This window comes from Triturus cristatus, chromosome 12 (genome assembly GCF_964204655.1).
Source record: "Triturus cristatus chromosome 12, aTriCri1.1, whole genome shotgun sequence".
In the NCBI taxonomy this organism is placed as follows: domain Eukaryota; kingdom Metazoa; phylum Chordata; class Amphibia; order Caudata; family Salamandridae; genus Triturus; species Triturus cristatus.
In genome coordinates this window covers 496,718,369-496,734,452 of record NC_140595.1, presented here as the reverse complement: position 1 = coordinate 496,734,452, position 16,084 = coordinate 496,718,369, and the positions used below count along the sequence as shown (strand labels likewise).

The 16,084-nt window shown below is 42.7% G+C and overlaps 1 protein-coding gene across 12 annotated transcripts in view; it reads right to left on the bottom strand.

Moving 5' to 3' along the window:
- CYLD (CYLD lysine 63 deubiquitinase) overlaps positions 1-16,084 on the bottom strand; it is a 434,005-nt gene that overhangs the window by 184,363 nt on the left and 233,558 nt on the right. For all 12 annotated transcript variants that reach the window (XM_085638705.1, XM_085638699.1, XM_085638698.1 and 9 more), the window contains one exon: positions 11,749-11,914. In XM_085638705.1, the coding sequence (XP_085494831.1) occupies positions 11,749-11,914 (166 nt within the window). The remainder of the gene's footprint in view (positions 1-11,748; positions 11,915-16,084) is intronic.

The window sequence follows — 16,084 nt, the reverse complement described above, 5'->3', positions numbered from 1 at the left end:
TGTCCTATAGGCTATCATATCAAAATAGTAATAAATCTGGTTGGGCATTTGTTGCTGTGAATTGTCAAAGCCTCAAGATCAACAAAGACTCAAGATCAATAAGACTAGAAGTAGTACAAGAGGACGACCCAAAGGACTGGACTCAATGGCTAGAGCTCCTGGCGAATCTGAGTTTTATTACAACCTTTCAAATAAAGAGTGGCACTGGCCAACTGGGCAAGCTTAGGTACTACAGTACAGACAGACTGATAGTAGTAGTAGTACTGAGAGTCATCATAACAGAGGCAGGGATAACAAGATTTTTGAAACCGTACAGATCGAAGGATAATTGTTGGTAAAAAATAGCATTGGGAAACAAACAATAGTTTGTGAAAAATATGGTGCAGTAAAAGTTATGGAATAAGAAATATCATTAAAAACAAGAAGACTTACTGGGTCCAGCAGAGGAGCCTTCATTCGTGTCCTCCTGGTGGTGGTGTTCTGACTGTTGTCCTGCCGACTTCCCACTCCCTGTCTGTCTGCCCCTGGGTGCTGATGAACAGGAAAGATATAAGAAAGAGACAAACATTGATGGATGGTGTCAAACAAATAAAATATGTTTAAAGAACGGTCAAAAAACACTTCTGTAAACAACAATTGCAATAACTAAATTGACCGATCTCATCTGGTCAACAAGTAGTATCGGAGGATTTGCGGATCGACTACTTAAGTTACTATTTATCAACAGTAATCCAGTCTTCCATTCTGATTCCAGAATACTAAGTTACAACTAAGCCTAAGTATGGCGTACCACCCGACCTAGCCCACCTATTCCAGGCATGCCAATTGTACATTAAGTATGCATTTCCACTTCTTTTATTCCTCAACAATGCATATGGTCAAATGGAGGACACATGACTACATTTCTTGTATACACCAAATTTTGGGTTGATTGATTGATGCTGATGTTCTGCTAGTGCTAAGTCAATTACCACCACTCATTGAACAAACTAGAAAAGGTTCTAATAAAGACTGGCGTACAAGCAGCACGTCACGTAACTGAGGGGGCATCACGCATACCACTAACAAATTAGAAACTCATACAAAGTACCTAAACCTAAGTATCAATCCGCCCCTATCTCTTAGTGACAGGACAAAGTAAGGAGTGGACTAGAGTCACTGCAGCATTACGCAACTTAATTTCTCTAAAATAAACTCTTACAGAATCACGCTAAGCGAGCGCAAACGCAAAGATGCAAACAAGTAAGATTAGTAGTAGCGCAGAGGAGCACCTGTGTCATAATCACAATAGACTTTTAAAAGTAATTAACCTGGAATGTAAGCAGCAACATTCTAGCTGGTTGGAAGAAATAAAAGATATTCGCAATATATAACACAGAGCAGAAGAACAGACACAAAGTAGTAGTAATTAAATAGTTACTCACCAAGACCCGGGACCTCCACTCCTAGCAGGTCCAGCAGGTCCTGCTCACGGTCCAGGATGTCGGACCACCGGTGCGCCGGACCCCAGAGCAGCGCAACACTGCCCGGCGCACCTTCCCCCACCGCTGTCGACGCTCCCGGAGGCCGTACCCGGACCCAGGCCTGCCACCTGCTGCCAGGGTTGAGGGGAGGTGGCGCTGCACAAAGAAAATGAGCGCAGCCAACTCCACCTCCCCAAATAATGCCCGTGCCTGCACCCCTTGTGGGCGCCGCCTTCCGCAAGGAAGGCGGTCTCGGCTCTCGCTGCGACGACGAGCCCTACCCTTTGACATGGTTCTGGGACGGGGCGGGAAAGAAAAGGTAATAAAATTAAAGAAGTAAAGGAAATAAATAGCAGGCAATAGAAAGAGTGAAAAAGTAGCTAAAAAACAACAAAAAAAGTAGACAAAAACAAAAAATATAGAGGCAGGAAAATGGTTAGAGAAATAATAAATAAGAAAGATAAAAAAAAAGTGGCTTTAAACAAAGGATTGAAAAGATGCAGGAAGGATTCAAAATCAGGCCCCAGAACCTTGCAATAGAGTGAAAAACAAGATGGCCGCGCCCATTGTGACCACATGCGCAAGTTCGCGCAATATTTTGTCCCTGAGCAAGCAGAAATCAACGCGATCAAGTAAAAGCGTTCGCGAACAGGAAATATCTACCGCGAACGGGCGCGAACATGCATTGCGCGACCCGGAACAGGAAGTAAGCATTGCGAGAGGCCAGGACAAGTGAAAACAAGATGGCCGCGCCCGTGAGCAACCGCATGGGTAAGTTGGCGAGCCGCGATCACGCAAAAAATACCGCGAACAGGCGGGAAAAAAACTTCCGCGTCTTCGCGATAATTCCGCGTGTTTGCAGAGATTTTCAGCATTTTCACGATAGTTTGCGAAAGTGAATTTCGCAAATTCCGCCCACCCCTATTCTAAACCTTGCTTACCATACAAGGAATACGTCATGTAAAAACATACCATGGTGAACAACAGTAGTACCCCTCCCACTGCGGGCAAATAAAGGAGACTGCAGACTACATGATTAAAATTACAACGGCTGTTTGGGATGGCTAGAATCAACCTTAATATTTATCATGTTGAACCCACTACATAATAATTCCTCAGATTTCTGCACATGGTAAGCCTGCACAATGAACAGCTCGGTAGAAAGGATAAGTAGTAGGGGTGATAGTGGCACACAGTTTCCTTTTTTGGTGTTTGTGAAATGAACATGAAATGAAGAGAACATTTTGATTAAGTGTTAGGTAACATTCTTTAAAAAAATCTGTGTTTTCGCTGTAAAGTCACCTAAATACCAACTGTTTGCTCCAGCAAACACATTATCTTTGCCTTACAATGTTGGACAATTTCAGCCTCACTATAGGTGTCCTGTAATTCCTATGAGAGGGGCCCCTTCGAAATTACGAGAGCAATAGGAGCAAAGAGAATCTGGTCTTTTCCACTCCTGAAAGCAGCACAAATGTTCAGATGAAACTTCGCGAAAATGAGAACTAAGCATGGGATTTTGGTGTCATATTGAAAATCCCCCAAGTAATTCCCCGTTACCCCGCAGCTCCTCGGGTAGAAACTTGCAGTCCATTGGTAATTTGTAATCCTTACCATGGTGCAGCCAAGAGCCCTCCCTGGTATCCATGAAGAAGGTGGAGTGGGGTGGAGAGATACCTGGCTAATTTACAGCCATCTTGTCCCTTTGTAATTTTTCAGCCATTTTGTCCCTTTGTGATATTTTTTCTGACTGTAATATGTAAATATAATTGCATTTATATATCGCTTACTACACTGGACGTGGCGCTGAAGTGCTTTTAGGTAAGTAGGACTCTACTACGGAACCCAAAGAAGATTAGTGGTGAATTAATATAAGGAGATACAAAATTATTTTGAGCAGTGGACACGTGAGTTTGTAATTTGGACTGAAAAAGGATAGTAAAGGCGCTTGCTACACCTGATGAGGTGTCGAAGCGCTTTTCGGTAGGGAGCAAGCTACTTTGCAACCCAAGCATGATTAGTGGGGAATTAGTATAGGGAAATATGTGAAACTGTAATATGTAAAACTGCCATAAGTAAGTATTCTAATACCAGGTGAGTAACTATGTCATTACATTGGAGAGTAATATCCATAATAATATTGGGTATTTTATGATTGACTTAAGGAATCACTCACCTTGTATTGTTCTGAGGAGGCCAGAAATTTAAGAGGCCAAAACGCATCGACTATTCTCTACATAAGGAGTCCACAACAGATGGAAAAACAACTACAAAAAACACTACTCAATGGATACCAATATATAGGTCTTGGACACTAGATAGAGTGATAACTGTATACACAAGTGCGCGTCCTTTGAAGATTAATCCAATATGCATAAAAAAAAGAAGTTGATCGTCAATTTTTTTATTTTTTTATTTTTGTTTTAAATCCTCTTTTGCCTCAGACCTCAGTTGACACAAGAGTACGATGTCTACAACCTTTTCTCGGTTTAGGGAGTCGTAGGCTTTAAAGTCAAAACGAGGAAAGGCACCCGCCTACCGGCTACCAACAATTCCACCTGAAGTCACGGTACCCCCTTTTGGGAAAGGGGGATGGTCTCACTCTTTTCTGATAGCTTGTGACCGAAGACTGTTTATGTTGGCTAGATGGAAAAAGAAATTCTTCTGATAGGGCCCAACACAGTCAAAGAGCATCCATGAGGCTTAATCATAGGATTCATATGGTTATTTTGAAAGGAGGTAAACACATAGGGGCTCATTTGGAAAGAGGGTGGATCGCCACCGCCCGTATGGCAGTGGCGATCCGGCTGCTAAAAACCACCTCCCGCTTCAAAATTCCTGGTGGACGAAAAGACCGTCTGCCGGTTTTCCACCTGTAGGCAATCCGCCCGATTGCCTACCGGGCGGAAAAGCTGCTTATATGGTGGCGGTGTCTGGTAGACACCGCCATCCATATTACTATGCAGGCGGGGACCTGCCTTTCACGGAAAGGCAGGCAGTTCTTATCATTGGGGGCCCGTAGCGGGCCCTCAGGGATTCTGGGGGGGGTGCACATGGGGGTGCAGTGCCTGCCACGTTGTGCATGGAAGTGCACGACATGCCTTCCTGGCATTGCGGCGGGCTGTGCTGAGAGCACCGCCCGCCACAATGTCAGGAATGCAGGCTGCGCCCGCCAGTGTGGCGGGTGCATTCTAATGTCTGCAACGGGACCCCCGCACCGATGGCGGGCAGTCCCATTCTCCGACAGGATGGCGGGCGGACAAAGTCCCTCCGCCATCCTAATGACCCTCTTAATGTGTCTGAGACCACTTTACCAAACATTCCCATATTACTTTTTTTCTGCTACATTGTAGTCTAGCCAAATCAATCTTTGAAGTTTTATATAGAGAGGACAACCATTCTTCATGGGTGGGGGGGTGTGACCTCTACCCATTTCTTACAAATTTCCCTCCTACCCAACAATATTGCATAGAATAGAAAACCCCTAGCTGGCCCTATTATTTTGCTATCTATACCAAAAATAACCAAAGGGAGGGAGATTTGGACAGGGAATCCTAGAATGTCTGTTATAATGACACCCACCTTCTCCCAGAATGTATTTATCACTGGGCAGTCCTTAAACATGTGGATGTCTGAAGCATTCACCAATCCACAATTTTTTGCAACTGACCTCAGGACCCTTGGCTATTTGTATAGTCATGCTGGGGATAAATAAGCCCTATGGGTAGTAAAATAATGATTCCTTTTGAGCCAGGCTGGTTTCACAGTCTTATACAAGATGGTGAAAGAAGTTTGCCACAGATCTTCCAGTTATATATTTGGCATATGAGATCCCTATTGTTCTTCGGCTAGTTTGAAATCTCCATCAATAGCACTTTCTATGGACCAATAAAAAAAATGTACTTCCTTCCTTCCTGGTGGCCTAGAGACTAGTTGTTCTTCTAAAGTATTTCCTATGCCTATTGGCTTTTTAAGACACTGGGACCAACTCTGAAGCTGGAGATATTTGAATCTGGACAAACCTCCCTCTAATGTGTTATGTAATAATATCCATGGTTTAAGAGAACCATTTAAGGCCAGGTCCCTCCACCTTTTCATTCCCACAGTCTTGAATGGTATAGCCAATTTATCTTTTAGGCAATCCGGAGCCCCTGGAGAGTCCTAAAGAGGGGCCATACTCGAAAAGTAATTTAGGCCTGTACATTGTTTCATTCTAACCCAAATACGGGCCATCCCCAGTAAGACTTTCAGCCTGATCTTCTTGAAGAATTTTTGATCCCCAAATTTAAAAAGAAATCCCTCCTGGGGAAGGTACCCTCCTTTTAACATAGTGGAGAACATGACCCCGTCCCTGTGTGGTCTGGCGTTTTTAATAGCATTCTTGAATGTGACATCTGGAAAGCCCAGGCATAGTACTACAGGTCTGGTAATGTTAGACCTCCCTTCTCCCTCCCACGTCTGAGCTTTCTCCAAGCTATCCTTGTAGCCTTATAGGCCCAAGCAAATGAATGTATTGCTTACTGGAGTTTATCGATCTCTCTTTAATCAAAATGCAGGGGAATGGTGTCAAAAATAAAAGTAATTTTGGGAAGTATGACCATCTTAATTAAATTTATCCTACCTAAGATAGACAGTGGAAGATGAGCCCAGGACTTCATAAGCCTCTGGCATTCTTTAGAAACATTAACTAAGTTGGTCTCTGCTATCTTGTCAATGTTCTGAACAATCCTAATCCCCAAATATCTTATTTCATGCTTACTCGGGGGCTGACAGTCTGGCAGGTTCCAAGCCATGATATCTGTCTTGGCCGCATTGACCTCATAGCCGAAAACCTGTCCGAAATCTTGTGCCAGCTTAATAACCTGGGGAAAAGACGTCTCCAGGTCTGGCGAAAGAATTAAAACATCGTCCGCATAGAGGGCTACCTTCCTCTCTCATTCTCCAAATCTAAAAGGTAGAATGCCTACACTGTCTCTCAGACGTTGAGCAAAGGGTTCAATATATAGATCAAAAAGAAGCGGGGAGAGGGGGCAGCCCAACCTAGTTCCCCTAGTGATTTTAAAAGGGTTTGTCAGTTTACCATTGACTAAGAGTCTAGCCGAGGGGTCACGATAAATAAGCTGAATGGCTCGACTGAACTTTGCTCCAAACCCAAACCTATTCAATACTGCGGCGAGAGACCCAATTTACTCTATCAAACGCCTTAGTGGCGTCGAGTGTTATGGCTGCAAGAGGTAACGAGAAGGTTGAAGCCATATCGATGGCGCCTATAAGGTCGTATGTAAGATTTGAAAGATTTCTACCTTTCACAAAACCCTTCTGGTCAGGATGAAGTAGTCCAGCTGCCACTGTTCCCAGCCTATCCGCTAAAATCCTCGTGAAGACCTTATAGTCTGTGTTTAAAAGTGAAATGGGTCTTTAAGATCCACATTCCGCTGGATTTTTTCCTGGCTTCAGGATCAGTGAAATGGTGGCTTCTCCCCATGAAATAGGAAGCCTGGCGCCTTCTGTGAGGATTTTATTGAAAAGCATTGTCATGATTGGAATAGTTGCCTCTCCAAAAGATTTATATAATTCTGCGGGCAACCCATCAGGCCCTGCGGCCTTCCCTCTTTTGCATGCAGAAATCGCCTTACTAACCTCCAACTGTGTTATGTCTCGGTCTAAGTTCTCTCGTTGTAGGGGACTTAAGGAGGCAAGCTCACTTCCCATTAACCACTCATTGGCACTAGTAGTATCCACTATATTATCCTCATTATAGAAGTCCTGAAAAAAGGTGAAAAAAGCGACTCCAATTTCTTCATCCGTGGAGACCGAAATACTTCGAACTTCAATATCTATCTGCTTTATTATATTACGCGCTCTATCAACCTTGACTTTCCACGCTAGTAATTTACTAGCTCCCTCATCATATTCAAAATGAGCGAGCTTTTTGGCCTCCCATTTTTTAGTAAGCCTGAACTGAATTTTATTATCCAACTGGTCTTTCACACTTGACAAATGCGCCGAATATTCTTGAAGATTCACAGGATCAGTTTCATTGTTTAAGATCGTCTCTACTGCCTTCATCTCAGACTCTATTTTCAAAACCTCTTCTCTGTTTTTCCTATTCTTGTAGCTAACCTTGCTCATAACTATGCCTCTTAAAAACGCCATCCCAAACTACAGAGATATCAGCAGACCCCACATTTGTGTTGAAGAAAAACTCTGTTTCCCAAGATAAATACTCTACTTCAGGCTCGTCTAACAATAAAGAGCGATCAAATGTCCATATCCTTGGACATTCTCTCCCTTCTAAAACCAAACCCATGCATACAGCAGCATCATCGGACAAATGTGGAGTCAGGTAGCCCAAGTCCTTGATTTTACCCCTCAGGTCGTGGCTAACCAATATGTAATCTATTCTGGACTTGTGACGGTATTTATTGTTGTAGAAAGAGACACCTAGCTGAGAGCCCAATCTATCCCTCCCTGCATCACATAGTCCCATCTGTGCCATCATTATTTGTAAATATGCCCGGGATTTTGATGATGTATTTGCTCTACTACTTGGAGATTTATCCAATAAGAGACTTAAAACGATATTAAAATCACCCGCCAAAATAATAGGCTCTGGAAATTCTAAAAGATGTAAAAAAATAGTTTTTAACACAGAAGGATCATTCTGGTTCGGGCCAGAATAGCCCACTACTGTCGTCAGAAAGCCTTGGATGGATAGTCTGACAATAACCCACCTGCCACCTGGGTCTGTCAGAGATTTCAACACTCTAGCCTTAGCTCGATTTTTTATTAAAATGGCTACACCTCTAATATTAGCACTCTGATTTGAACAAATAAGAAGTTCAATCCATTTAGCTTTTCTGAAGGTTTCCAGCAATTTTTGCTTCAGAAGATGAGTCTCCTGCAGAAAAATGATCCCAGCGGGGGAATCTTTCAAATATTGTATGATTTTGCCCTTCTGGATTTTACTCTCAAGCCGTTTACATTCCAGGATAAAAATTGTATATTCTTCATGATGGTTTAAAAACTAGGGGCTTTAGGATGGTACCTCTCCTACTGCACTGCTCCCAAGATGAACACAACCAATCTATCCTACACGATAAATATAGATTAATCAGACCATATGACAAATGATTATTTTTTTCTTTTTTCCCCCCTTCATGCTCCCCACCCCGTGCTCCCATACAAGCCCTACGGGAACCCCTCCCCTTTTCCCTCCCTGGAGACCCCAAGCCTCATTTACCTGGACTAATAGTCCAGATTCTGCTACCGGGGTACCCATGGAATCCCTCTATATGCATGATGTTCCATATAATTGATGTTGACAATATAAGAATAACCCCCTTTAAGGGACTGTTTCTCCAGTTTTCTTTTAAAATTTTGGGGTTTTGGATTTGTTTCCTTCCTTATCACTTCATCTCTTTTCTTCTCTCTCCCCGCCCCCCTATTTTTTTTTCTTTTAAAGATTTAAGCATGAGATTGGGGTTTTCTGCTTGACTATAACTATAGTTATTAAATCAATATAAAGTGAGAAAGAAAATTGATATTATAATATGAAATCTCGCTACTAAACTATTTTGCAGTTTTTCCTAAACATTCCAAAAGTTCATCTGCCTCCTGAACGAACTTTAAACTATACATCTTATTGTTATGCATGATCTTCAGGAGTGCAGGAAACTTTAACTGTACGGTTGCACCCAGTTTTTAAAATTTGTCCATTCTCCTCCCCAGCTCCCATTGTCTATCCAATGTGGCCCGATACAAATCGATCGAATTTCGTAGGAAAAGTCCCTAGATTTTAGTGATTTTTGCTTCAGGGCATTGTTCCAAAATTGTTCCTTTAAAGAGAACGTCAAGAAGTTTATGAGGATCTTCCTCGGCTTGGGACGATTAGGGTGTTTCCTAAAATGGTCTCTATGGATCCTCTGTATGTGTCTTTTTAAATCTTCCTCTGTTTCTTCCATCTGTATTGACTCCTTTATAAGGGTCACTATAAAGGACTTAATATCATCATCATCTTCTCTACCTTCCGGAACATTTAAGAGACGGAGGTTGTTTCTACGGGAGTTGTTCTCTAATAACTCAAGTCTGTCCCGTAACAATACCTCATCCTTTTTGAGTTGAGCAATTTTGGATTTGGCAGCTCCCAGGTCCTCTCTAATTTCCTCCACTGTGCTTTCCAAAGCCAAAGTTCTGGAATTCAAGAGATCGACCTTTATCTCCAGTGATTCACAGAATTGCCGAATCTCTCCTTGATTTGCTTCGGAGACAGAAAACCCGTTCTTGATATCTACAGATAGGGAAGAAAAGAGAGCCTCCATAGATGATACCGTGGGACCTGCATTTACTTGCTCCTCAGAGGCTTCAGTTTCAATTTGCTCTTTGTCGGCTCCTGTTCGGACTTGATCTGCTTCTTGCCGGTGTTCAGGTCCCAAAACTGTCCAAACTATTTCGGGGGAAGACTGTGACACAGGGTGAGGGCTATCTAATACTTCCATTCCATCTCGAGTATGTATTGGCTGCTTAACACACTTTCTTAGATTCTCCCCCTGTTCAGCTACGTTCAACGCCGAAGGCTGAACTTTAAAATAGGTGATGGCGTAATCTTGACCTTGATTTTGGAATCCAAAAAAAGGCTTTATGGCTCTATCTAGCTTAATTCTTCTGCCTTTTACCTCGCGATACTGAAAGGTAGAAAAGCTAGTGGCAATTGACTCAGTGGATTCACCAATCTTTTTCTCTTCCCCGATTTAGAATTTTGCTTACTTCCTGACTCTCTTCTAGGCTACACTTGGTTATTTTGTTAGCCTGTTTTGCCTTACTGCCTCGCTTCTGCCCCTTTTATTTGGGGTGCTATAGAGGCCATATTATTTACTGCACAATTGAAGTCAGTGGAATTTTCTCCCCCACTCCGTGTCTCTTGTTCTGGATAATTAGCCGATTTTTGCAACTCAAGTTGTGCGGACGTAATTACAAGTCTGCCCCCCCTCCGCTGCCAAAACAGCACTTACCGTGCCTGTCGTCCCCCCTTTCTGCCCTTCCAGCACCCGATTTTGTTGTAGCTGAGTGTTCTGTCTCTGTGGCGGCAAAGCTGTTTGTGGAAGGAGTTGGAATCCTTTGTCACTTGGAAGCGCACACAGCCAATTCAGGGAGCTCCCCCGCGATACTGACGGAAGGCACACTGTGCTGCCTCTTCCTGTGTCGACCCGGAGGAGCCCGCGAGCCGCTGCCCTTTGGCCCCTCCTCCGCTCCAGGGCTGCGGCAGACCAGCGCGGGAGATCCCAATGTGCACCACATCCCGCTGCACCAACGTTGGGAGAGAGTATCAAAAGAGGCACGAAAACTGCAGCCAGACGAAGGAGAAGAAAAAAGGAAACATTGCAGGTCTCAAACATCGCCTACATCCTAAATTTGGGATGTGAGTACCTCCGGTAACAAGCGGTCCGCTCATCTGGCGGCCGCCATGTTCTCCCCTCGTCCCTCAACAGTCTCGTCAATTTGTTTTTGCTAAAAACATTTAAGGAACAGTGTGAATTTGAGATACTGTTATGTATCGGTGAATTTCTTTTGTAGTATAAAACATGATGAAAAAAGTTTATAATTTTGTGATAAGAGAAAATTTAAATATAAAATATGAACATGAACCACAGATATCAACTATTTGGAACAGTTTGTTCAGTAAAACGTTTGGTTGAAGTGATTTAGTCAAATCATTATAACATTCCAACAGTAAAAATAATTCTGTTGTTGATTAAATAATAAGTATAATTTATCCCTCATGGGCCATTTATTTTGTGATCTTGCTACCCCTGACCAGGTGTCGAAGCGCTTTTAGGCGAGTAGCACGTTACTCCGGAACCCAAAGAGAATTAGTGGTGAATTAGAATAGAGAGATATGAAATAAATTGGAGCAGTGGACACCTAAGTTTATTTTTTGGATTGAAAAAGAATAGTGGAGGCACTTGCTAACCCTGATGAGGTGTTGAACCGCTTTTCGGCAGGTAGCATGCTACTTTGCAACCCAAGCGGGATTAGTTGGGAATTAGTATAGGGAAATATGTGAAACAGTAATATGTGAAACTGCCATAAGACACCACAGTTGAAATAATATGTGGAAAAAAACTCAAACCTCTTTTCTCTGCACCGCAGGTTTTTTTCTACCTTGCACCATAATCTTTACAAAAAAAAAAAAAAGGGAATATGTAGATGGAATGACAGCTAGTTAAGGTGTAACTGTGTGTTGCGACAAACTGCACCTAAAAATCCCTACAGAACAAATGCTTACCTAGAGAGTTGCAGCGTTCAATCTGGTTGGAAACTGGCTGCAGAGATGCAAACCTGGAATCAGGTCTGCAACTTTTGAGCTTCACAAACAGAGCCTTCTTAGGGGCGCAGGTAAACAATCGAGATCCTTTAAATGTGCCATCTGTACATCCCGCACACTCGTCTTCCTAAAAGAGGGCACAGAGAAAGTGATAAGATTTTACTGACCAGTAAAAAAATGATATACCCATGAAGTCTTAAATACACCAATTCCTTATACAAAATGAAGGGGGATGTCGGATGTTGTGGCACTCAAGAAGCCACATGGTGATTCTAAACTTGGACTGCTGCTTAGCCTTTGCTGGTAAAGCAATCTAAATTACCAGGGTACCATGTGTTAAATTCGATTAACCATGCTGAGGTTAATCGCGGGTGATCTTGAGCGTATGAATTTCAAAAGGTATTTTCTCCCCAAAAATAAATAATTAGGTTATTTGCTTAGCAGATGAGATGTATATAAATATATATATATATATATATATATACACATACATACATGTTTTTAAGAGGCTTTGTTTTCTGGGGGCCCCAAACCTTGCAGGGCGGGCTCTATACACAGGGATGAAGAAACCTGTAATTTGGGTCTTAGCCAGGAAACAGATTAGAGCCCAACTCCAACTTCTTTTACAAGTAAAGACATTTATTTCATCAGTGTCGCAGCATAGTTGCAGCCACCCTCTCTTCCTTATGCGTTTCAGCATTCAACTGCCTTGATCACAGGCGAGTGGCATATACCTTCCCAGTGGTCACGTGGCCCATACTTGTAACTACAGGCCCCAGGATGCACTGCATATATGTATTCCATAGTGATATGTTGCACAATTCCAATCTGCTCAATAGCGTTTTTTCATGCAAATGTCACCATATATATTTTACCATGGGGCGAGAGAGGGGAGACCTCAGAAACCACCCATTCCGTTTAACCCAAGACATTACTTCTATCTTATACTTTTAGGGATTCCTTTTCCCATAAATTAACCATAGCTCTCACCTATTTCCCCAGCTACTAAATGTAGTAAAATGTTGTCTGTTTTTACATCGTATATATGTTTACCATAGTATATGTATTTTTTCCCATGATTTTGGTTCCGGTAATAAGCAAATGTCATCAATTGTCATTTCCAAAGGGAGACAGGTAATGTTTGAGACAATAACCACCATAAAGGAATCTCGTCCCTTTCAGACAGACAATTCCATTTAACCTTTATTTATACCTGCACTGTGGTACTCCCGTTAACTGAGGCGATGGCAGCTGAAACCTTTTATTTGTTATTAATTAGTTTAAATGGCGACGTCGCCTCACAAGTGTTCCTGAAAAAGAACAGCGTTCTCTGTAGGTGTATAATTACGTTGCCTGGCTGGGCTCATCGCCTCGAAAGTTCCCCACCATTCCTCTCTAGGAGGATGCTGGAACCAGATGGCTGGGCATGGCAGGGTTACAATAATTCTACCACTTTATTGTTCTTGTTCTCTTTATTCAGTGTAGAGGATTGAAACTGAGATTGATCATTTATGTTCTATATAGCAACTTTTTTAGAAAGGTCCTAGATGCCCACTTCAAGCTTCTCCAGTGCAATGTAATGAGCCATCTTAGTGTGCACTGCACAGGATTATGGAGGGCTCCACTCCCCTAGTACCCTAAGCCTATAATGATGCTGGGAAGGCAAAAGCAAAATAAGAATACGTGAGTTCTTTCATCCATGAAAGATAGTGCCACTTTTAGTATGATCGCCCACCCCGAATGCATGGACTGATGCTGCGCTGGGCCCTGATGACTGGCCCCAGTGCATGTGCTTGGACCCCTCAAAGTGTATGTGCAATTGACTAATCCTGGATAGGCACTTTTAACTTACCAATAAGTCCCTAGTATAATGTACAAAGTGTACCCAGGGATAGTAGATTAAATATCACCAGTAGACTGCAACACCTATTGCACCACCGCTGCTGTGACAAAGTCAAAACATGGTTCTAGGTCTGCCATTGCAGTCTAATCAGGCAGCTTTTAAACTGCCAACTCGAGATGGCAAAGTAACTGTTTTTTTCAAGTCCAAACCTTCCTTTTTAATATTTATAAGTCACCCCTAAGGAAGGTCTTAGTAGCCCATAAAGCAGGGCGCACAATATTAAAAAGAAGGATATGTTGAATTTAAACTTTAAATGTTCTGACAGTGAAAACTAGAGATTGTCATTTTCACTGTAGTAAGGCTGGTAGTCCCATTGGCTAACATGGTGTTTCACTAGCCCATGCTTTAAGTGTTACCTTCCATTAGGGACCAACTATATAGTACTTCAAAGTATCAAACTAAATGCTACATTAAACATGACTTATTGCTGAAGTCTGATTTAAGTACATTTTAGTGGAAAGGTTACTTTAGAATTTCGTGCCCCGAACTTCTAGTAGCTATTTCTGATTGACTACAGCAGTTGCCATCTAAGACAGCCTGCAGCCCTCCTACTAAGAGATGTGAAGAACTCCCAAGAAGGGAAACAAAAGGTTAGCTGGAGGTTGGAGGTGTGACCTCCTCCTGCCACAATGGCGCTGGGGCAGTGACCACAGATGGTCCAGCTTCAAAAGGGCTGCCATCTCTGAGAGGCAAATGTGAATCACACCTTAGTTTGTCTACTCATTTGTGTAGGTAGACAAGCTGGAAAAAAACTATTGCCAAACTAGTTTTCCTGAGGTAGCTAATTAAACTCGACATACCTCAAGGGTGTGTCCATGACTTGTCCCAGGGAAAAAGTGCCCCACATCTTGGATTTGGACAGAGAGATGCACTATATGATTGTTTTGTAACAACCCTAAAGGAAATTATGTTAAAATGAATAGGGTGCACATGGGAATTTTAGCCCTATTGGATAGAGAGCCCTTGTCACCCACAAACTCAAAATTGCCATAAAATTGACACCTGTGGCCTCCAGCCTCAGAACACTGCTGTGTTTCAAAAAGACAGAAGAACGAAAGCACCTGCTGAAACTTTATACCACAGAAAGAAATTCTGCACTAAGGAAGACTGTATCTTCTGCACCTACTGGACCAAGTAAGGACTTCAGAAAGAGAACGGTTGCTCCTATTGTTGAACCCGCAAAGAGACGCCAAGGGCTGTACTTGCTCCCACTCGTGCCAAGGATCAGTGAGTGGATTGGATAGCATCCTTTTAAGCTTCTGGGACACAAAAGCTAAAGAAGCCCTGCACCTTCAAAGTGCCTAGCTGATCAGTTCATCTTGGACTTGTGTTGGACTCGGCAGATGTAGCGAAGAGCTTGAGTCCTAGCCTACAAGAGGTCCATCTCAGGTCCTAGACCCTTGTCTAGTGCTAGAGTGTACTGTTTCTTGCCACAGGACTGCAGCTTGTCAGCCAAACATAACAGTTCTTGAACACAGAGACCAGGGCCAGCTCTAGGGCAGTGCGATCGGTGCCACCGCACTGAGTGCTGACTTGGGGTGGCGGAAGTCATATTTACAAGTAAATTCTCATTTGAAAAACACCTGCTGCCGTGCTCTTGCCCTTCAGCAATTATCAGATATCAATTAAAATTTCAAGATAACTCCCGAGATTAATCGTCTTCCTGGAAAGAGAAGGAGGTTTGCCTAGTGGAAGTTTTGACTCATTCTAAGGAAGTGCTGAGGGTTAAAAATGCCTGCTGCTAAGAATGTGTACCATGCAGATAACAAAGTGCATATAATGGAAATAGGTCAGTGGTTTACTGCTTCTGTAAGAGAGCTCCTTTTGTTACTTGTCGTTTAGAAGTCAAGATCCAGATATAGAACATTGAGCTAGTAACTGTCATCAAAGAGCTACATGCACAGTGCAAGGTATATGTTGGGGTTGTATATTTTTTTGCCCAGTCTTTCATTATCCTAATCTTGCCAAAAGGGTTCATTTGGGCAGAAAACAATTCTTATTATTAAAGAGAACCCCTAACAATGATACGTTTTAAATTCTGAATTTGTGCTTTTCCAGAATAAGGACTCAAACTATATTGCCTACCAGCATCGATGACATGTCACTCATACACTACACCTTGTAGTCCTGTCTGATGTAACAATTCCTATACACTGATTTACACACATATGATTGTCTCTGTGCAATGTGTGTGTGATGTAAAGTGCCTTGTCACCTTACACTAGTATCAGAGGCTCATGGATTACTACTACTTGTAGGTTTGTGGGTAGCCTAGAATACCGTCGAGAGCCAAGGCTTTCATGAGAATCCTGGACTTCACCGATCCGTCAATGTAGACCCTAAGGCCAGACTCCACCTGCAGAGGCCCCCGCCGACCTCACCATCGACGAGTAA